This window comes from Scyliorhinus canicula, chromosome 28, assembly GCF_902713615.1.
Source record: "Scyliorhinus canicula chromosome 28, sScyCan1.1, whole genome shotgun sequence".
NCBI lineage: Eukaryota > Metazoa > Chordata > Chondrichthyes > Carcharhiniformes > Scyliorhinidae > Scyliorhinus > Scyliorhinus canicula.
In genome coordinates, this window is record NC_052173.1 from 320,056 (window position 1) to 341,091 (window position 21,036).

The window sequence follows — 21,036 nt, forward strand, 5'->3', positions numbered from 1 at the left end:
ATCCGGGACACCTACGTGGCTGGGGTCCGATCGAACTACATCAGGCAGCGCTTGCTGGAAAATGGGACCTCTGACCTGCGGGACACGGTAAAGCTAGCTACCCCGTTAAAGGCGGCCTACCAGAGCCTCAGTGCGTTCCCCGCGGGCCCAGCAAACCCCTCGTGGACATCATCGTCGCGGCCCCCGTCGGACCCGACTACATCACAGACCTGTGCCGCGCGGCTGCCAGTCCAGCCCGGGGGACCGCAGTGCTACTTCTGCGACCAGGGTCAACACCCCCGGCAGCGTTGCCCAGCCCGCACAGCAACGTGTAGCGACTGCGGGAAAAAGGGACACTTCGCCAGAGTCTGTCTGGGCCGACCTAAAGCCCAGAAATCGAAAACTCACCAGGCCCGACCCATGGACTCACAGGCCTGCAGACCCCACAATGTGGCTGAGTGCCCCCTTCAGACGCGTCATCAGCCTCGTGCGACTCGTGGATGCCGCCATCTTCTGCCATCGGCTCCGGCACCGACCGACACGTGCGACAGATGGGGCAGCCATCTTGGTCGCCATCTTCGACCCAGCCCAACACGTGCGACTCATGGGGGCCGCCATCTTGGTCGCCATCTTCGACCCAGCCCGACACGTGCGACTCATGGGGGCCGCCATCTTTGTCGACTGCTTCAACCCAGCCCGACACGTGAGACTCATGGCGCCGCCATTTTGTGACCCCGATACCGCTGACCACGCCGGCTACCCGCAGCTGGGCGCAGTCACCCTCGACCAGTCGCAGCCAAAGCACCTGAAAAACTCAATGATGGTCGTCCGGGTCAACGGGCACGAGACCCCCTGTCTTTTCGACTCTGGGAGCACGGAGAGCTTCGTCCACCCTGACACGGTAAGGCGCTGCTCCCTCCATACCTACCCCGCATCACAAACAATCTCCCTTGCCTCCGGTTCCCATTCGGTTCAGATCTGGGGGTACTGTATCGCTAATCACGCGATGCAGGGCGCAGAGTACGCTTGTTTTAAGCTGTACGTCCTCCCTCACCTCTGCGCCCCCCGACTGCTCGGATTAGACTTCGCAGTCACCGAAGCCTGACCCTACAGTTCGGCGGACCCTTGCCCCCCCTCACGGTATGCAGCCTAGCGACCCTCAAGGTCTCCCCCCCCTTCGCTCTTTGCAAACCTCACTCCCGACTGTAAGCCCATCGCCGCCAGGAGCAGGCGGTACAGTTCCCAAGATATAGCTTTTATCGAGTCAGAGCTCCAGCGACTGTTGAGTGAAGGGATCATCGAGGCCAGCAACAGCCCCTGGAGAGCGCAAGTGGTGGTCGTCCGGACCGGGGAAAAGAATCGGGTGGTTGTGGAATGCAGCCAGACCATTAACCGGTTTACGCAACTAGATGTGTACCCCCTCCCCCGCATAGCGGAGATTTGTTCTCAACGGTCGATCTGAAGTCAGCCTACCACCAGCTCCCAATCCGCCCGGAAGAGCGCCACTACACTGCCTTTGAAGCAGCCGGCCGACTCTTCCACTTCCTCAGGGTCCCCTTCGGCGTCACTAACGAGGTCTCTATCTTTCAGAGAACGATGGACCGGATGGTGGACCAGTACGGTTTGCAGGCTACATACCCGTACTTGGACAATGTTATCATCTGCGGCCACGATCAGCAGGACCATGACGCCAACCTCCAGAGGTTCCTCCAGGCCGCCCAATCCCTCAACCTCACGTATAACAAACAGAAGTGCGTTTTCCACACTACACGACTGGCCACCCTTGGCTACGTTGTGGAGAACCCAGCCCCAGGGCCCGACCCCGACCGTATGCGCCCCGTCACGGAACACCCCCCCTCCCCACAGCCTCAAGGCCCTCAAACGATGCCTGGGCCTGTTCTCCTGCTACGCCCAGTGGGTCCCCAACTATGCGGACAAAGCCCGCCCACTTATTAAAACCACCACTTTTCCCCTAACGGCTGAGGCCCGCTCAGCCTTCAGCTGCATCAAGGTCGACGTCGCCAAGGCCGCAATGCACGCGGTGGATGAGTCCGTCCCCTTTCAGATAGAGAGCGATGCGTTAGACGTCGCACTGGCCACCACACTCAACCAGGCGGGCAGGCCAGTAGCATTCTTCTCTAGAACCCTCCACACTTCCGAAATCTGACACTCCTCGGTCGAGAAGGAAGCACAAGCCATGGTGGAAGCCGTGCGGCACTGGAGGCACTACCTAGCCAGTAGGAGGTTCACCCTCGTCTCTGACCAGCGGTCGGTCGCCTTCATGTTTGACAACGCACAACGGGGCAAAATAAGAAATGACAAAATCTTGAGGTGGAGGATCGAACTCTCCACCTACAATTATGATATCAAGTATCGTCCTGGGAAGCTCAATGAGCCCGCAGATGCCTGTCCCGCGGCACATGCGCCAGCGCGCAAGGTGACCAACTTCGGACTATCCACAATGACCTCTATCACCCGGGGGTCACCCGGCTTATCCACTTTATTAAGGCCCGCAATCTGCCCTTCTCCACCGAGGAGGTCAAGGCCATCACCAGGAACTGCCAGGTCTGCGCGGAGTGCAAACCGCACTTCTACCAGCCAGACAAGGCCCGCCTGGTAAAGGCCTCCCGGCCCTTTGAGCGCCTCAGTATTGGCTTCAAAGGGCCCCTCCCCTCCACCAACCGTAATATATACTTTCTAACTGTCGTCGATGAGTACTCCCGCTTCCCCTTCGCTGTCGCCTGCCCCAACATGACCTCAGCCACTGTGATAAAGGCACTGCACAGCATCCTCACGCTGTTTGGTTTCCCTGCGTACGTCCACAGCGACCGGGGCACATCGCTCATGAGCGATGAGCTACGTCAGTACCTGCTCAGCAAAGGCATCGCCTCGAGCAGGACTACGAGCTATAACCTGCAGGGAAAGGGGCAGGTGGAGAGGGAGAATGCGACGGTATGGCCGGCCGTCCTTCTGGCTCTCCAGTCAAGACGTCTCCTGATTCCCCGCTGGCAGGAGATCCTCCCCGATGCGCTCCACTCCATTAGATCACTCCTCTGCACAGCCACGAACAAGACCCCTCATGACCGTTTGTCTTCCCTAGGAAGTCCATCTCCGGGGTCTGGCTTCCATCTTGGCTGGCAACTCCGGGACCTGTCCTTCTCCGGAGGCATATGAGGAGCCATAAGACCGACCCCCTGGTCAAGACACGCCGGACTGAGGCTCAAGCACCAGACACAACGCCCCCGGAGTCACCATCTGCAACAACTGTGCCCGCCGCATCGCCAGAGCTGAGGAGGTCCAAAAGAATGATCAGGCCTCCAGAGGTCTCCAGAAAGACTGAATATTTAATGACCCCACTTCACCCCCGCTGGACTTGTTATACCGTCAATTCACTGTGAGACCGTGAGAACGAGTGACCATTAGGCTTTATTATCCATGAACTTGCCTAGCCAGAGTCGGTTGTACAAATGAGTGCCACCCACAGGTGGCCAGACTATATACGGCCCGGTGAGGGCGGAGCCAGAGGCGGAGCCCAGCGGGGTTCCAGTACAGTACCTGGAAGTAGCCCGTATCATCACTTCCAAGTCATAGGTCACAGCATTCTACAGACAGTACAGACAGCTCATGAATTAGGTTAATACATTCACCACAAGAAGCTATGGTTAAGAACAGTGCTTCAAAATTAGGCTTGAGCTTAGCGAGTAATCCTGGAATAAATCCAAACCTGGCTGTATAAGATTTAGAATCGCAGAATGTTACAGAAGGAGGCCATTTGGTCCATCACGCCTGCATTGGCTATTAATCCAACTCTTGCTCTTTCTCCTTAGTCCTGCATGGTTTTTCTTCAAGTATTTATGCCATTCCCTTTGGAAAGTTACTCCTGAGTCCGATTCCATTGTCTTTTCAGACAACAGATGCTAGTAAAGTCATTCAGAAAATTCAAAGCTTTATTACATTATGAATAATGGGAGATGGCACTGGTTTATACAATGTTACCCATCAATGCCATCAGTTCACTCTCAGGTGCCCTCACTAACCTATGCATTTTTATTTCCTTCTGGATTGTCCAGTCCAGAATGCAAAAGGCTTAAATCGGAACTATCCAAACGTTTGAAAAGTAAACACAGCCCTGCTGCAAACTGGCATCATGGCAGCACGTGTGGTGGCACAGTTGGCAACAACGTTGCCTGATATGATGCCACGGTCATACAGAGCAGCAGATATCTGTGATGAATAAAAGCTAGTCTCAGGCAGAACAGCAGATGGGGTGGTGAATGCACCTGTGGATTCAGGAACAGAAAGTCAGAGGGTTCCTGTCCTTTGGAGGCCATTAAGCCCCTCAAACCCATTCCACCGTTTAATTAGATCATGGCTGATTTGTGAACAAGTGTCAGCTTTCGCTCAGCTGGCAATGTTCAAGTCTCACACCATAACTTGAGCACAGAAACTGAGATTGACACTCTCGTGCAGTACTGAGGAAGCGCTGCGTTGTTGGAGGTACCGTCTTTTGGATGAGGCAATTAAACCCGGTCTGCCCTCTCAGAACCCATGGCACTATTTCGAGACGAGCAGGGGAGTTCTCCTTGGTGTCCTCGCCAATATATATCCCTCAATCAACATCACAAAAATAATCATGAACATATGCTTTATATTAAATAATGATTTTTAATCCTCTAGCAGGAAATCTGAATTGAACTTTTAAAAACACAGAGACTAAAGTGACTTGAACTCACAGACCAAGATTGCTAACCCCAATTTGCATTACTATATATTTCACATTCCAATTCATTGGAGTATAATCAGTCCGCAAAACTTCAAGGAAGCATGGAGGGTTGCCACCTCCAGTTTCATTGGCAATGCCTCTATGAGGTATTCAACTATTGGAGATGGGCCGTTAAGACTAATCACTTGGATAATGGGACCCTGGCGAGGTTAGCGTTCAGACATGAGCTAATCAAGTCACCTGTGGAATACATGGACAATGTCTTTCTTTGTTAAATCCCTCCGGTAGTTGGGGAAAGAAGGTCACATGACAAACCAACCCTTTGTATGTTTTAAGCATGTGTTTTCTCAGCAGAACAAAGGACTAGCAGTTTAAGGAGCAAACCTAAGTGACCCTCCTGCCAACTTTTGTTTCCGACCCACCGGGTAATATTTGAGCCCTCTTTGCTAACTGTGATCATCCAGGGACAGGGATTTCTGAAAAGAATCCAACACAGCACTATCATTTCCCAAACAACCAGCAACTCAGTCATCTACACCTGCAAATCAGAAGCATTGAGACCCTCAAATTCAGCCTGAAGCCAGCCAAGTCACCAAACTACAAACTGGATACTCTTTTCATGGACTCTATTTGGCCAAGCGATCACTCCCCCCTCTGTGATCTGTATTGATGTGTGTGCGAGTGTGTATGTGTGCGAAAGGTCAGCGTATTTTATTATTTTGCAAGTACAATAAAGCTAACCTCTTTCTTTGTTAAACTCAAGAAACCCTATCCAATTTTGTTTTATGATTACAGTGCGTAAACAGCTAGGTACTCAATGAATTAGCAAGTGGATTCTTTACACACAAAAAAAACGAGGAGAGGGAATCACGGTGGTGCAGTGGTAGCCCTGCTGCCTCACGGCGCCGAGGTCCCAGGTTCGATCCCGGCTCTGGGTCACTGTCCATATGGAGTTTGCACATTCTCCCCGTGTTTGCGTGGGTTTCGCCCCCACAACCCAAAGATGTGCCACGCTAAATTGCCCCTTAATTGGAAAAATGAATTAGGTACTCTAAAATTATTTTTAAAAACGAGGAGAGGGAAAAGAGGGGAGCCATTCGACCCCTCCTCATCTGGTCCGAACACCAAATGATCTGAGTCATTATCACATCGCTGTTTGTGGGATCTTGCTCTGTGCAAATTGGCTGCTGTGTTTCCTGCATTACAATGGTACTTTCACTTCAACGAAGTACTTCATTGGCTGTAAAGCACTTTGGGAGATCCTGAGGTTCAAAAGGTGCTACAGAAATGCAAGACTTTATTTAATTCCATTTACCTGCCTTGGTTCCCCCCATTTGTCTTAGTATCTGAACCGAACATGTATCTATCCATCTCAGTTTGGAAATATTTTGCTGTTTCCCTTGCCTCAACAACATTTTTTTCCCTGGGGAGAGTGTTCCAGATTTCCACTACCTCCTGGTGTTTTCACTGCGATTGAGTAGAAGTCACATGGGGGCAGGATTGTCCTGAATAACCTAGGAGGGATAGTGCTCGAGTGAGAAAATAGTCCCAGATTCCAGACTGCTGCAAAGATGGCACCAACTGTCCCGAGAACTTCAACTGTCCTGAGTGACAAAGGAAAATAAACTTTGCATTTATTTAGCGCTTTTCAATACCACTGGACATCTCAAAGCATTTTACAGCCAATGACACATTTGTTGTAATGTAGGAAACAAGACCAGCCAATCTATGCACAGCAAGCTCCCACAAACAACAAAGTTTGTGGGTCCTTGCTTGAGGGATAGGTATTGGCCGGAATATCAGGGATTACATCCCTGCTCCTCCTCAAAGGAGCTAAAGATCCAAGCAGTGGGATGGGACCTCAGTTTAACATTTCATCCGAAAGACGGCACCTCCGATAGTGCAGCGCTCCCTCCGTGCTGCAAGGGCACTGTCAGCCTTGTTCTTTGTGCTCACACCTCTGGCGTAGGATCTCAACCTGGAAACGTGCAATTCAGCAGCAAGCGAGCTGCCCACTGAGCCATGACTGACACTTAAAAGCATCACATCGGAAAAGTAAAAGGGATAAACGCTCAGGCGGAGAAAGCCAAGAGGATGACATGTACAAATGTACAAGCAGCTGTTCAGGATAGCAGCGTGCTGCGGAACAGACGTATCCGATTTTCTTTCATAATGAATCCTCCAAGGCATTCAGCTATGTCAAATCTGCTGATACTTAATCTCACTTGTTGCTCAACTCTATTTATATAGCCAATTAGTTCCGAAACCTACCCCCCATCCCTATCTCCGTTTATTGACTAGTGTTCTAAGTGTATATTCAGAGGTCCTTAAACGGGGACATAATGGCAATTAGCTGACTGATTTAATTTCCAGTCATTTTTGGCTAGGGGCGTGTCTACTGGGATTCTGGAGAAGGGAGCAATTCAAGTTTCCAATAATTTGTCATTGTTTGGAGATGAACTGTAAAAGGACACAAGTTCTTTAGAATTTTGAAAATGTTGGTTTTTCACAAGCAGAATCTACCAAATATTCTGCCAGCCTGTCAGTGACACTGAAGAACCCTCAGTGATGATTCACCATGCTTAGAACCTCGCAAAAGTATCGATCAAATCTTCAGGTTTGCCGGTCGGGTGCTGTGTTGCCATTCCTTTATCAACTTTACCTACAGACCGGCTCATCAGCAGCAACTGGAACTCAAAGAAAAATGAGCATTTCTTTACCTTTCATTCCCATCAGACATCTGGGCCGGGATTCTCCCCTACCCGGCGGGGTGGGGGGTCCCGGCGTGTTGGAGTGGCGTGAACCAGTCCGGCGTCGGGCCGCCCCAAAGGTGCGGAGACTGGGGCCAAGCCCTCACATTGAGGGGCTAGGCCCGCGCCGGAGTGGTTCCCACTCCGCTGGCTGGCGTGAACAGCCTTTGGCGCCACGGCAGCCGGGGCCGAAAGGACTTTGCCGGCCGGCGTAAGTCCGCGCATGCACCGGAGCGTCAGCGGCTGCTGACGTCTTACCGGCGCATGCGCATGGGAGGGGGTCTCTTCCACCTCCGCCATGGTGAAGACCATGGCGAAGGTGGAGGAAAAAGAGTGCCCCCACAGCACAGACCCGCCGGCCGATCGGTGGGCCCCGATCGCGGACCAGGCCACCGTGGGGGCACGCCCCGGGGTCAGATCGCCCCCCATCCCCCTCTCCCAGGATCCCAGCACCCGCCCGTGCCGCCAATCCCGCTGGTCAGGTAGGTGGTTAAATCCATGCCTGTGGGAGAGGCCTGTCAGCGGCGGGACTTTGGCCCATCACGGGCCGGAGAATCGCCGCGGGGGCCCGCCAGCCGCCGCAGGGGGCCCGCCGACCGGCGAGGCGCGATTCCCACCCCCGCCAAATCTCGGGGGTGGAGAATTCGGGACACGGCGGGGGCGGGATTGATGCCGGCCCCGGGCAATTTCCGACCCGGCGGGGGATCGGAGAATCCTGCCCCGAAAGCACTTTATAGCCAATGAGGTACCTTTGAAGTGTGGTCACTGTTGTAATGTAGGTAAACTGCCGCCATTTTACGCCGAGCAAGATCCCACGAACAACAATGTGATAGATGGCCCAGGTAGTGTTTTTTCTTTGTGATGTTGAGTGATGGATGAATACTGACTAGAAAAGCAGGGAGAACTCTCCTGCTCTTCTTCAAAATAGTACCAGGGGATCTTTGACATCCACCAAAGTGGGCAGATGGGTCCTTGCTCATCTGGGAGATGGTATCTCTGACAGTGTAGCACTCCCTCAGCACTGCATTGGAGTGTAACTGTCAATTTTTATGTTCAAGACCTAAAGTGGGACTCAAGCCCAGGACCTTGTGACACAGAAGCAAGAATGCTACCAATTGAGACACATCTGAAGGGCATGAAGAGAATGAACATGAGTATGTGCTCGGTCTGCCTCATCTGCCTGTAAGCACGGAAGAGATGTTGGATGGATTCACTTCACCCACTCCCTGTGACAGTGAGTTCCACATTCTCTGGGTTTTTGGAAGCATCTGAGGTACCTGGTAAATTCAAAGAAGATGGCGTCAATGTGTCCATTCAGTCATGCAGAGCCCCCTTTCATCATCAAACTATCCAGCCATACTTCTCTGAATTGTATACGGCACACCCCATCACCTGCCAGGTAGCAAATGCTCGGAATCTGTCATCCATCAGAAAGATGCACATCTTATTTTCATTTGTGACACTACAGCCTGGTGGCAGGGAGGAAGAGGCAGGTGAGAAAGGGGTTGAAGGAATTTAAAAGGCAGCTCTGGTATATCCCTCGGCTGGACTTGCAATATTGTGTCCAGGCCATTAAGTGCAGTAGACAGCCCTGTGGTTGCAGCAGTGCAGGTAAAAGAGAGTCGAATGTGGTTTTGGCAATGAGGTGCGAGTGTCAACAGGCCTGCCCAGTGATTCAGATGAACGAGCAGCAACCAAGAGAGAAACTGTGCCAGATTAGAAGGCAGGAGGAAATGATGCTAACAAAAAAAGGACGTCACAGCGAGGATCTGGCATTGTTGGTTTGACAGGCAATTAACGGAAAAGGGCAGTTATAAAAGAAGACGTAATGCCTTGTAATCCAGCACAGACAGACAAAAAGGAAGAGAGTGAATATACGGGATACCTTTAACACCAAACAGATCTTTCCACCATCTCTCTAACACTCCAAGCACATTGAACGTAAACAACAATGGATGCACTTACACTGTTTCCAAAATAAAAGGTAGGACAGCTCAATAGTGAAAGGTCAGAACTAAAAAGGTTACCTTTTAATTTTGTTTTTTTCTGGTTTGCTAAATCACCGTGCAGATTATTTGTTCTTGGTATTTAATCAGAAGATTGAACACAATGTCGTCTATGGCTGACAAAAGGGGACGCGATGGGCTGAATGGACTCCTTCTGTGCTGTAAACATTCTGTGATGCTATAAAAATAGAGTGGATGCTGAAATTCTGAAACCAAAGCAGAAAATGCTGGAATTCCCATGACTGGACAGAGTCAATAGGGAGAAACTGTTCCATTTGAGGGCAGGCTCAAGGACACCGATCTAAGGTGATTGGCAGGTGAAGGTGACACGAGGAGTTTTATTTTACGCAGAGTGTTTAGGACCAGGAATGCACATTCTGAGCGTGTGGTGGAGACAAATTCAATTGAGGCTTCCAAAAGGGAATTAGATAAGCACCCGAAGAAAGAAAACCTGCAGAGCTATGGGAAAAAAAAGACGCCGAGTGGGACTAACTAAATTTTTCTTGCAGAGTCGGCACTGGCTCGATGGGCCGAATGGCCTGCGTGTGTGCTTTAACCTCTACGATTGTGCGATTCCTTTAACCAGCCTAAGACTAATTGTGAAAGAGAGTTCACTTTGTATCTGGTGCTGCTAATGCTAATTGGACTCTTTCCTTCCTCTGGCTCTTGTTAACTGTAGCTGGGCCTGTCAGATTAGCACAACCAAGTTCGCACAGTCCAGAGTCAACACAGCTCTGTTTGGTGACCCTGCCGACCATCCCATGACCCTTTGTTCCAACAGCCGTAAAATCTTGGCTCAGAGGGAGCAGCTTTATTTTGAACAGTCAATCGTGCAACCTCCGACCTATGGGAGTAGTGAACATTGACAACTTAGCCCTGGGTTGCGTTCCAATTGGACTTAAAACAGCCATTACGGAGAAAGTCCAGGCACAGCAGACAATCCAAATACTACATTATCTGCTGGTCTGACTTTCATCGAGAAACATACATGAGAAAAATCTCTTGCATCCTGACAGCTGGTCGGCAAATATGATTGAGTCACATATGGCACAGGAGGCGACCACTTGGTCCATTATTTCGATGCTGGCTCTCGCATGGAGCAATTGCAGTCAGTGCCATTCCTCTGCTTTTTTAAAATAAATTTAGAGTACTCAATTCATTTTTTCCAATTAAGGGGCAATTTAGCGTGGCCAATCCACCTACCCTGCACATCTTTGGGTTGTGGGGGCGAAACCCACACAAACACGGGGAGAATGTGCAAACTCCACATGGACAGTGACCCAGAGCCGGGATTGAACCTGGGACCTCGGCGTCATGAGGCAGCAGTGCTAACCACTGCGCCACCATGCCGCCCTTTCCTCCGCTCTTATTGAGTGGCTGGCTCCCCTATAACTTAGCAACCACAGGAAAACACCGTTACAGCTCGACTGGAACACAGGAGCCGATGACAGAGTTGGTCCAGAAAGTCAAACTGGGTCACAACTGCAGACACCTGTCTCTCTCTCTCTCTCTCTCTCTCTCTCTCTCTCTCTCTCCCCCCCCCCCCCCCCCCCACCACTCAAGATTAATTCAAACCATCAATCTTTACACATGAAAGAGCTCTTTGATGAAGATGATCCCTCTCAAACAGACTTGCGAAATTAACTCAACTGCTGTGCAATAAGCCGAGTAGTTAATGAACTAAAAGAACATCATTAAGGAGAAAACAGGAGTTAGAATGTCTGTGTAGCTGTCGCTCACAAGTAGCTATGGGCGTTTATATATATATTTTTTAAAAGGGACAATGAGAGCTTACTGAATTCAATCAACGGAACCAGGTTTTGAGTGAGTTGGCCAGTTCAGTTCATTTGCCAGTGCACCACACCAAATAAGCTGAAAGCAAGAAGCATCTTACCTTGGGCTCACATTTCTTGTGACTTGCTAACTTGCAGACTGGTGGAGAGAGAAAAGAAAAGCAAACGCAAGGTTAATATTGGAGAAAGACCGGCTGCAACTCTTGATAAGATTGTAGACGCCTCAGACTGCTGGGCGCTTTCCAAAGCTTCCCCTCAACATCCTCATGCTATGTTAGCAATGATCAACTTGGCTAAGAAGTGAAGACCTGCACTGCATTACCAACACAAGAGGAATGCAGCCGATTTCTCAACCACTGTAGCAGATAGCATATAGCAGAAATTGATACGCATCTGTGGATTTCCAGAGGTGGTTGCATTGAGATGTGTCATCTCAACGCTGGTGTCCTTTTAATCAGAATACGACAAAAAGAAGGGCCATTTTAATGGTTGATACAGACATCTTCCATCACCCCAGCGCTCTCTTAGGCTAAAAGTGATATTGTACAGTTTATGTCCCGCACTTTGCAAGATGAAATGATTGTGGAAAGTGTCGGGGATACTCCATGACGAATATACATTCTTCAATGGGTGAATTATTAGATCACAAAGTGGCACATAGCAATGCCATCATTGGAGGCTGGGTCAGCACAGCTAATGGAAGCCTATAGTCACAACTAACGGAGGCCAAGTGTAGTTAATGGAGGATTAGTCAGCAAAACCAATACATAGAGCAAATTGCATCAACAAAGCACATCTAAAAGTTTCAATAATGCAATTTAAGAAAAAGAGAACAGGCCTGTTTCAGGCCTCGAGCCGTGCTCTGTTTTTAGTGGGGCCTGTGTTCTGTGTGACGCCTGACTCAAAATCATTGTTCAGGAGGAGATAGTACACAGTGTTAATGTCACTGGACTTGTAATCTGGGAGCCCAGGGAAATGATCTGGAGACATGGGTTCAAATCCCACCACGGCAGCTGGTGGAATTTAAATTCAATTAATAAAATCTGGAACATATACAGCTAGTCACAGTAATGGTGACCGTGATTGTTGTAAAATCCCATCTAGTTCACAAATGCCCTTCGTGGAAGGAAATCTGCCATCCTTACCTATCTGGCCGACATGTGACTCCAGACCCACAGCAATGTGGTTGACTCGGAAATGGCCTAGCAAACCACTCAGTTCAAGGGATGGGTGGGCAACAAATGCTGGCTATGACAGCAACATGCGCATCCCATGAAAGAATACACAGAAAAAGAAAATAAGGGTGCTCCCAGTTCTTTTAGAATTTGCATATTTTAATAAGCCTGTCCCTGCCAATAGAGCAATCTCATATTCTGGTCGATGTGGGTGAAAGTTCCAGGCCTCCATTAGCGTGGAGCCTCACTCAATTTACTGATCGAAAGGTTACACAGCCAGACACCATGGAAAGGTTGTTTGTGGAGTGATTTAAGAGGAATACAAAAGGGGGGGCTGTTTTCACACTGGAGAACAAGAATAATTGGCTACATATTCAAGTCAAGTTGGCCTTTAAAACTAAGGTAATGCAGAATGTGCGCACCATTCCAGTCTGGATTAGTCATTAGCACTGTGGTAGATCATAAATCGTCCATGGTAGGAGTTGATGATTATTTCTGACATTCCACCTCAGCTGGTAATTGTTAGAAACGTGACCAGTGAGTCCATCCTTTCTTTCTGCGCCAAGCCTATTATTTGTTTACAGTGTGTTCTTAATTAGAATTCTGCTCCACTGTGTGTGTGCCAGGCCCTCCATCAGCCGTATGGCCTGTGTACTGCGTTGGGGGCTGGGTTTATAGGGAAGGCTAAAGCCATTGTCTTCGGTCCCCATCGCAAGCTCCACACATGAGCCACTGACTCCATCCCTCTCCCTGGAAGCTGCCGAGGCCAAGCCAGACAGTTCGCAACCTCATTCCAACACACCCCTGGCTGGTCTCCCATATTCTACCCTCAGGAAGCTTTAGGTCATCCAAGACTCTGCTGCCCGTGTCTAATCTCGCACCAGGTTCTGTTCCCCTATCGCCCACTGTGCTCATTGACCTACACTGGCTTCCAGTCAAGCAACGTCATGATTTTAAAATTCTCATCCCTGTTTTCAAATCCCTCCATGACCTCGCCCCTCTGGGCAGATATCTCCTCCAGCTCCAGAACTCTCATATCTCTGCACTCCTCTAATTCTGCATGCTTGATCATGCCCAATTTTCATTGGTTTAATCATTGGTGGCCACACCTTCAATTGCTTAAACCCTGGGCTCTGGAATTCCCTCCATACATCTCTCTGCCTCTCCAGCTAACTTTCCTCCTTTAAGACACTCCTTGAAACCTATCTCTGACCTAGTTTTGGTCATAGAGGTCTCCAGCACAGAAAAGGCCCATCGCGTCTGCCGGGTCAAAAACAGCCACTTAGCTATTCTAATCCCATTTTCCAGCTTTCGCCGCATAGCCTTGTTTGCCTTGACATCGCAAGTGCACATCTAAATACTTTTTAAATGTTATGAGGGTGTCTGCCTCCGCCACCCTTTCAGGCAGCGAGTTCCAGACTCCCACCACCCTCTGGGTGAAAGGTTACCCTCACATCCCCTCTGAACCCCCTGCCCCTTACCTTAAATCTATGCCCCTTGGTCATTGATCCCTCACCAAGGGGAAAAGTTTCTTCCTGTCTACTCTATCTATGCCCATCATAATTTTATACATCTCAATCATGTCCCCCCTCAGTCTCCTCTGTTCCAAGGAAAACAATCCCAGTCTATCCAATCTCTCTTGATGGCTAAAACTCTCCAGCCCAGGCAACATGTTGGTAAATCTCCTCTGCACCCTTTCCAATGCTATCACATCCCTCCTATAATGTGGATTTCAGAACTGCTTACAATACTCATCTGACCTAATATTGCCTATGTGACTCAGTGTCATACTTTGTCGGATTAAGCTCTGGTGTAGCACCTTGAGACATTTTAGTACATTACAGGCACAAACAAAAACGCTGCAGCCAGAATAACAGAGAGCGAGAGGGAGCGAGAGAGGCGGACAGCATGACCAGCTTTGTGGTTCTCAAAGTCTGTCGAAGCTTCCTCCCTTGGTGATGGAGATGAAATCACTCCAAATGCCCTTGAAATGTTGCAAGGGTTCCAGGTAAAAGGAGCTGAGGGTCTTCCTTTCATCTGATCAGATAGACAAGAAGATGCCTTCAATATGGAAACCGGCCATTCGGCCCAACTAGCCTATAGTAGTCGTAGAGTTCCTATTGTGTAAAAGGAGACCATTCGGCCCATCAAGTCTGCATCGACCCTTTGAAAGAGCACTCCACCCAAGCCCGCTTCTCCACCCTATCCCCATAACCTAAACTACACGTCCCTGGACACTAAGGGATAATTTAGCATGGTCAATCTGCCTAACCTGCACATCTTTGGACTGTGGGAGGAAACTGGAGCACCCGGAGGAAACCCACGCAGACACGGGGAGAATATGCAAACTCCATACAGACAGTCACCCAGAGCTGGAATTGAACCTAGGTCCCTAGGTGAGGCAGCTGTGCTAACCACTGTTGCCCTGTGTTGATACATGAACTGCCTCTCACTCTAATTCCCTCTTCCCAGCATGCCCACAAATCTGTCAATTCTCTTCTCCCTCATCAAGACTCCCTTCAAAATATCACTCCTCTGCTTTAAGCCACTGCTCTGGCAGTGAGTTCCACATTCTCACTAATCTCTGGTAGCAGCTCTTTGATATTGATACCCCATTGTTCTGGACACAGGCTCAATTGTATAGAGTTTCTCCACATCCACCCTATCAAAGCTGGTTCCAACTGGAAAGAGCGCAAACAGGGCTCCTCTCAGTCTTCGCTTTTCTGCAAGCTGGAGCCCCAGCCTGTTCAATAATGTGCGCTAGCCATCAATCAGTCAAGGTTTGGAGCAGTTGGCAAAACAATATCCATTCCTACTGTCTGGTCCAAATAGATTTAACTCTTTGTTTTCATCCATCAGCTTCTACATCCAGCCCATCTTTATCAAACAAACCTTCCAGCCAGTCATATCTGCAAAGTTACTGCTGTATGGGTAATTCCCGTTTGTTCATGTCTATTTCCTTACTTCCCCTGTCTTTGATTTTGCTGTTACATTTTTGATCCATGGATATTTAATGGACCTGTGACTTTAAGCCTGATAGCAGCCTGTGCCTTTAATTCAAACAGCAGGGTCCAGAAGGCTGTGTTGACTTAGACTGGTGACTGCCGATTGGCCAGTGTCAGTGATGACTTGGTTTGACTGATTTGGCTGGTGGCCAATGACTGGGCCCAAAAGGCTATGTTCTGCCTGGTAACAGGTGGTGATTGGATCTGATCCCACTGGAAAATTTTCAAAGTCACGAGGGTTCCAGTTTGGTTTCACTTTTGATTCTGCAGCTTGGATGGAGGGTTCTAAGTAATTATCTCCCAAAGGATCCAACTAAACGTTCTTCAGAAGGCCACTGTAAAGGTTGACTCTCTCTCCAGCAAGACTGGGTGTCATTCTCTTGAGACAGCAAAGGCTTCCAGCCAAACTACAAGCTGAAAGCACGGGTTGATGTGAAGCCAAGAGGGCCTCTCCAGGAAAATCTAAACTGCAGTGAAGATTGTTACAGGCCAAGGACTTTGATCAACCAGCCTGCAGTGAAGAAAACCTCCTCCTTTGTGTTTGTCTTGAATGTGTGGGTAGAGGATGGGACAGTTAAAGAGGGGGTAGTAGGTTAACATGTTGTTATTCAGTTGCATTTACTGCACATTTCATCATTATTTGTGTTATTTATACACAGTAATTGTGTTTCTACTGACAAACCTGGTGACTGTAATTATTGGGCAGCCAAGGGCCAAAATCTTTAGGTACTTTTATAAGAATTATTGGTTAGTTCACTTGTGTTGCAGGGCAGCACGGTGGTGCAGTGGTTAGCACTGCTGCCTCACGGTGCCGAGGTCCCAGGTTCGATCCCAGCCCCGGGTCACTGTCCGTGTGGAGTTTGCACATTCTCCCCGTGTCTTCGTGGGTTTCACCCCCACAACCCAAAGAGGTGTAGGTTAGGTGGATTGGCCACGCTAAATTGCCCCTTAATTTGAATTTTGTTTTTTTAAAGTTTTTTTTAAAAATCACTTGCGTTGTGACTCCGGGGCATGTGGGGGTGGAATTGACCGCGCACTTTCCCGGGATGTCGTAACACCACACAGCCCATTGCATCTATGCTGTCAAATCAAGTCCAATTCCACTTTGCAGCTCTGGGTCAGTTGCCATGCAGGTTACAACACTCAAGTGCATATGCAAGTTATTTTTAATGTATGAGGATTTGTGTCTCTAACATCCTGTCAGCCAGTGGGTTGCAGACCCCCACCACCCTTCAGGATGAAAATATTCTCAATATTCTTCAATAATACTTTTCCCCCGATGTCTTTAAATCTCTAGTTATTGACTGTCCTGCTACTGAAATTAAGTCCTTCCTAACCACTCTGTCTAAGCTCCGCATAATTTTATACACCGTTTAAACATCATCTGGAAATGCTGAGGATTAAACAATGATAGGTTGAGAGGGGTGGACGGGTTTTGAGTGGGTGGGGGTGTGGTAGCGAGAAGCATTTACTGTAAAGCAGGAGATTTTCCCGTGATTACAGTCAGGGATTTCCCAATTCACATCCTAATATTCTTTAAAAACTAGCCTGTTTAGTGGCTGGTGCCGTATGAATCATTTTGACAGGATTCCAAAACTCATTTAGATTGTTCAGCAGCCCAGCAAAACGAAAAAGGTCTGCTGGAACTATGGAATAAGAACATAAGAACTAGGAGCAGGAGTAGGCCATCTGGCCCCTCGAGCCTGCTCCGCCATTCAATGAGATCATGGCTGATCTTTTGTGGACTCAGCTCCACTTTCCGACCCGAGCACCATAACCCTTAATCCCTTTATTCTTCAAAAAACTATCTATCTTTATCTTTAAAACATTTAATGAAGGAGCCTCTACTGCTTCACTGGGCAAGGAATTCCATAGATTCACAACCCTGTGGGTGAAGAAGTTCCTCCTAAACTCAGTCCTAAATCTACTTCCCCTTATTTTGAGGCTATGCCCTCTAGTTCTGCTTTCACCCGCCAGTGGAAACAACCTGCCGGCATCTAAGCTATCTATTCCCTTCATAATGTTATATGTTTCTATAAGATCTCCCCTCATCCTTCTAAATTCCAACGAGTACAGTCCCAGTCTACTCAACTTCTCCTCATAGTCCAACCCCTTCAGCTCTGGGATTAACCTCGTGAATCTCCTCTGCACACCCTCCAGCGCCAGTACGTCCTTTCTCAGGTAAGGAGACCAAAACTGAACACAATACTCCAGGTGTGGCCTTACTAATACCTTATACAATTGCAGCATAACCTCCCTAGTCGTAAACTCCATCCCTCTAGCAATGAAGGACAAAATTCCATTTGCCTTCTTAATCACCTGTTGCACATGTAAACCAACTTTCTGTGACTCATGCACTAGCACACCCAGGTCTCTCTGCACTGCAGCATGTTTTAATATTTTTCCATTTAAATAATAATCCCTTTTGCTGTTATTCCTACCAAAATAGATAACCTCACATTTGTCAACATTGTATTCCATCTGCCAGACCCTAGCCCATTCACTTAACTTATCCAAATCCCTCTGCAGACTTCCAGTATCCTCTGCACATTTTGCTTTACCACTGATCTTAGTGTCGTCTGCAAACTTGGACACATTGCCCTTGGTCCCCAACTCCAAATCATCTATGTAAATTGTGAACAATTGTGGACCCAACACTGATCCCTGAGGGACACCACTAGCTACTGATTGCCAACCAGAGAAGCACCCATTAATCCCCACTCTTTGCTTTCTATTAATTAACCAATCCTCTATCCATGCTACTACTTTACCCTTAATGCCATGCATCTTTATCTTATGCAGCAACCTTTAGTGTGGCACCTTGTCAAAGGCTTTCTGGAAATCCAGATATACCCTGTCCATTGGCTCCCCGTTATCTACCGCACTGGTAATGTCCTCAAAAAAATCCACTAAATTAGTTGGGCACGACCTGCCCTTTATGAACCCATGCTGCGTCTGCCCAATGGGACAATATCCATCCAGATGCCTCGCTATTTCTTCCTTGATGATAGATTCCAGCATCTTCCCTACTACCGTTAAGCTCACTGGCCTATAATTACACGCTTTCTGACTACCTTCTTTTTTAAACAGTGGTGTCACGTTTGCTCATTTCCAATCCACCCGGACCACCCCAGAGTCTAGTGAATTTCGGTAAATTATCACTAGTGCATTTGCAATTTCCCTAGCCATCTCTTTTAGCACTCTGGGATGCATTCCATCAGGGCCAGTAGACTTGTCTACCTTTAGCCCCATTAGCTTGCCCATCACTACCTCCTTAGTGATCACAATCCTCTCAAGGTCCTCACCTGTCATAGCCTCATTTCTATCAGTCGCTGGCATGTTATTTGTGTCTTCCACTGTGAAGACCGACCCAAAAAGCCTGCTCAGTTCCTCAGCCATTTCCTCATCTCCCATTATTAAGTCTCCCTTCCCATCCTCTAAAGGACCAATATTTACCTTAGCCACTCTTTTCTGTTTTATATATCTGTAGAAACTTTTACTATCTGTTTTTATATTCTGAGCAAGTTTACTCTCATAATCTATCTTACTCTTCTTTATAGCTTTTTTAGTAGCTTTCTGTTGCCCCCTAAAGATTTCCCAGTCCTCTAGTCTCCCACTAAACTTTGCCACTTTGTATGCTTTTTCCTTCAATTTGATACTCTCCCTTATTTCCTTAGATATCCACAGTCGATTTTCCCTCTTTCTACCGTCCTTCCTTTTTGTTGGCATAAACCTTTGCTGAGCACTGTGAAAAATCGCTTGGAAGGTTCTCCACTGTTCCTCAACTGTTTCACCATAAAGTCTTTGCTCCCAGTCTACCTTAGCTAGTTCTTCTCTCATCCCATTGTAATCTCCTTTGTTTAAGCACAAAACACTCGTATACCATATTGTGATCGCTCCTTCCGAGAGGATCCCTAACTATGAGATTATTAATCAATCCTGTCTCATTACACAGGACCAGATCTAGGACCACTTGTTCCCTCGTAGGTTCCATTACATACTGTTCTAGGAACCTATCGTGGATACATTCTATAAACTCCTCCTCAAGGCTGCCTTGACCGACCTAGTTAAACCAATCGACATGTAGATTAAAATCCCCCATGATAACTGCTGTACCATTTCTACATGCATCAGTTATTTCTTTGTTTATTGCCTGCCCCACCATAACGTTACAATTTAGTGGCCTATAGACTACTCCTATCAGTGACTTTTTCGCCTTACTATTCCTGATTTCCACCCAAATGGATTCAACCTTATCCTCCATAGCACCGATGTCATCCCTTACTATTGCCCGGATGTCATCCTTAAATAACAGAGCTACACCACCTCCCTTACAGTCCACTCTGTCCTTCCGAATAGTTTGATACCCTCGGATATTTAACTCCCAGTCGTGACCATCCTTTAACCATGTTTCAGTAATGGCCACTAAATCATAGTCATTCACGATGATTTGCGCCATCAACTCATTTACCTTATTCCGAATACTACGAGCATTCAGGTAAAGTACACTTATGTTGGCTTTTATACCTCTGTTTTGAATGTTAACACCTCGATCAGTAACCTCTCCTAAGTTATATTTCCTCTTAACTTTTCTCCTAATTTTCTTTGTCGTTGAACCCATATCTTCATGTAACAACCTGCCGCGTCGCTTATCATTTATGTTTTTACGTCCCGTTTTATTCCTTTTAGTATTACTGGGCCTATTCACTGAGCTCCCCTCAGTCACTGTACCTTGTACTGTCACCCTTTTTGATTTTTGACTATTGCTTCTTTGCCTTACACTTTCCCCCTTCCTTCCTTTTGCTTCTGCCCCTGTTTTACTACCTTCCGACTTCCTGCATTTGTTCCCATCCCCCTGCCACATTAGTTTAAACCCTCCCCAACAGCTCTAGCAAACACCCCCCCCCCCCCCCCCCCCCCCCCCAGGACATCGGTTCCGGTCCTGCCCAGGTGCAGACCGTCCGGTTTGTACTGGTCCCACCTCCCCCAGAACCGGTCCCAATGCCCCAGGAATTTGAATCCCTCCCTCTTGCACCATCTCTCAAACCACGCATTCATCCTATCTATCCTGACATTCCTACTCTGACTAGCACGTGGCACAGGTAGCAATCCTGAGATTACTGCCTTTGAGGTCCTACTTTTTAGTTTAACTCCTAACTCCCTGAATTCAGCTTGTAGGACCTCGTCCCGTTTTTTACCTATATCGTTGGTGCCTATGTGCACCACGACAGCTGGCTGTTCAACCTCCCCCCCCAGAATGCTCTGCAGCCGCTCCGAGACATCCTTGACCCTTGCACCAGGGAGGCAACATACCATCCTGGAGTATCGATTGCGTCCGCAGAACCGCCTATCTATTCCCCTTATGATTGAGTCCCCTATCACTATAGCCCTACCATTTTTCTTCCTGCCCTGCTGCGCAGCAGAGCCAGCCACGGTGCCATGAACCTTGCTGCTGACTTCCCCTGGTGAGCCATCTCCCTCAACAGTATCCAAAGCGGTATATCTGTTTTGCAGGGAGATGACGGCAGGGGACACCTGCACTGCCTTCCTACTCTTGCTCTGTCTATTGGTCACCCATTTTCTATCTACCTCAGTAACTTTCACA

At 48.3% G+C, this 21,036-nt stretch overlaps 1 protein-coding gene across 1 annotated transcript in view; it reads right to left on the minus strand.

Moving 5' to 3' along the window:
- The window catches only part of LOC119958190 (tensin-2-like), a 381,277-nt gene that overhangs the window by 230,035 nt on the left and 130,206 nt on the right, over positions 1-21,036 (minus strand). The window contains exon 3 of the mRNA XM_038786559.1: positions 11,353-11,390. Within this exon, the coding sequence (XP_038642487.1) occupies positions 11,353-11,390 (38 nt within the window). The remainder of the gene's footprint in view (positions 1-11,352; positions 11,391-21,036) is intronic.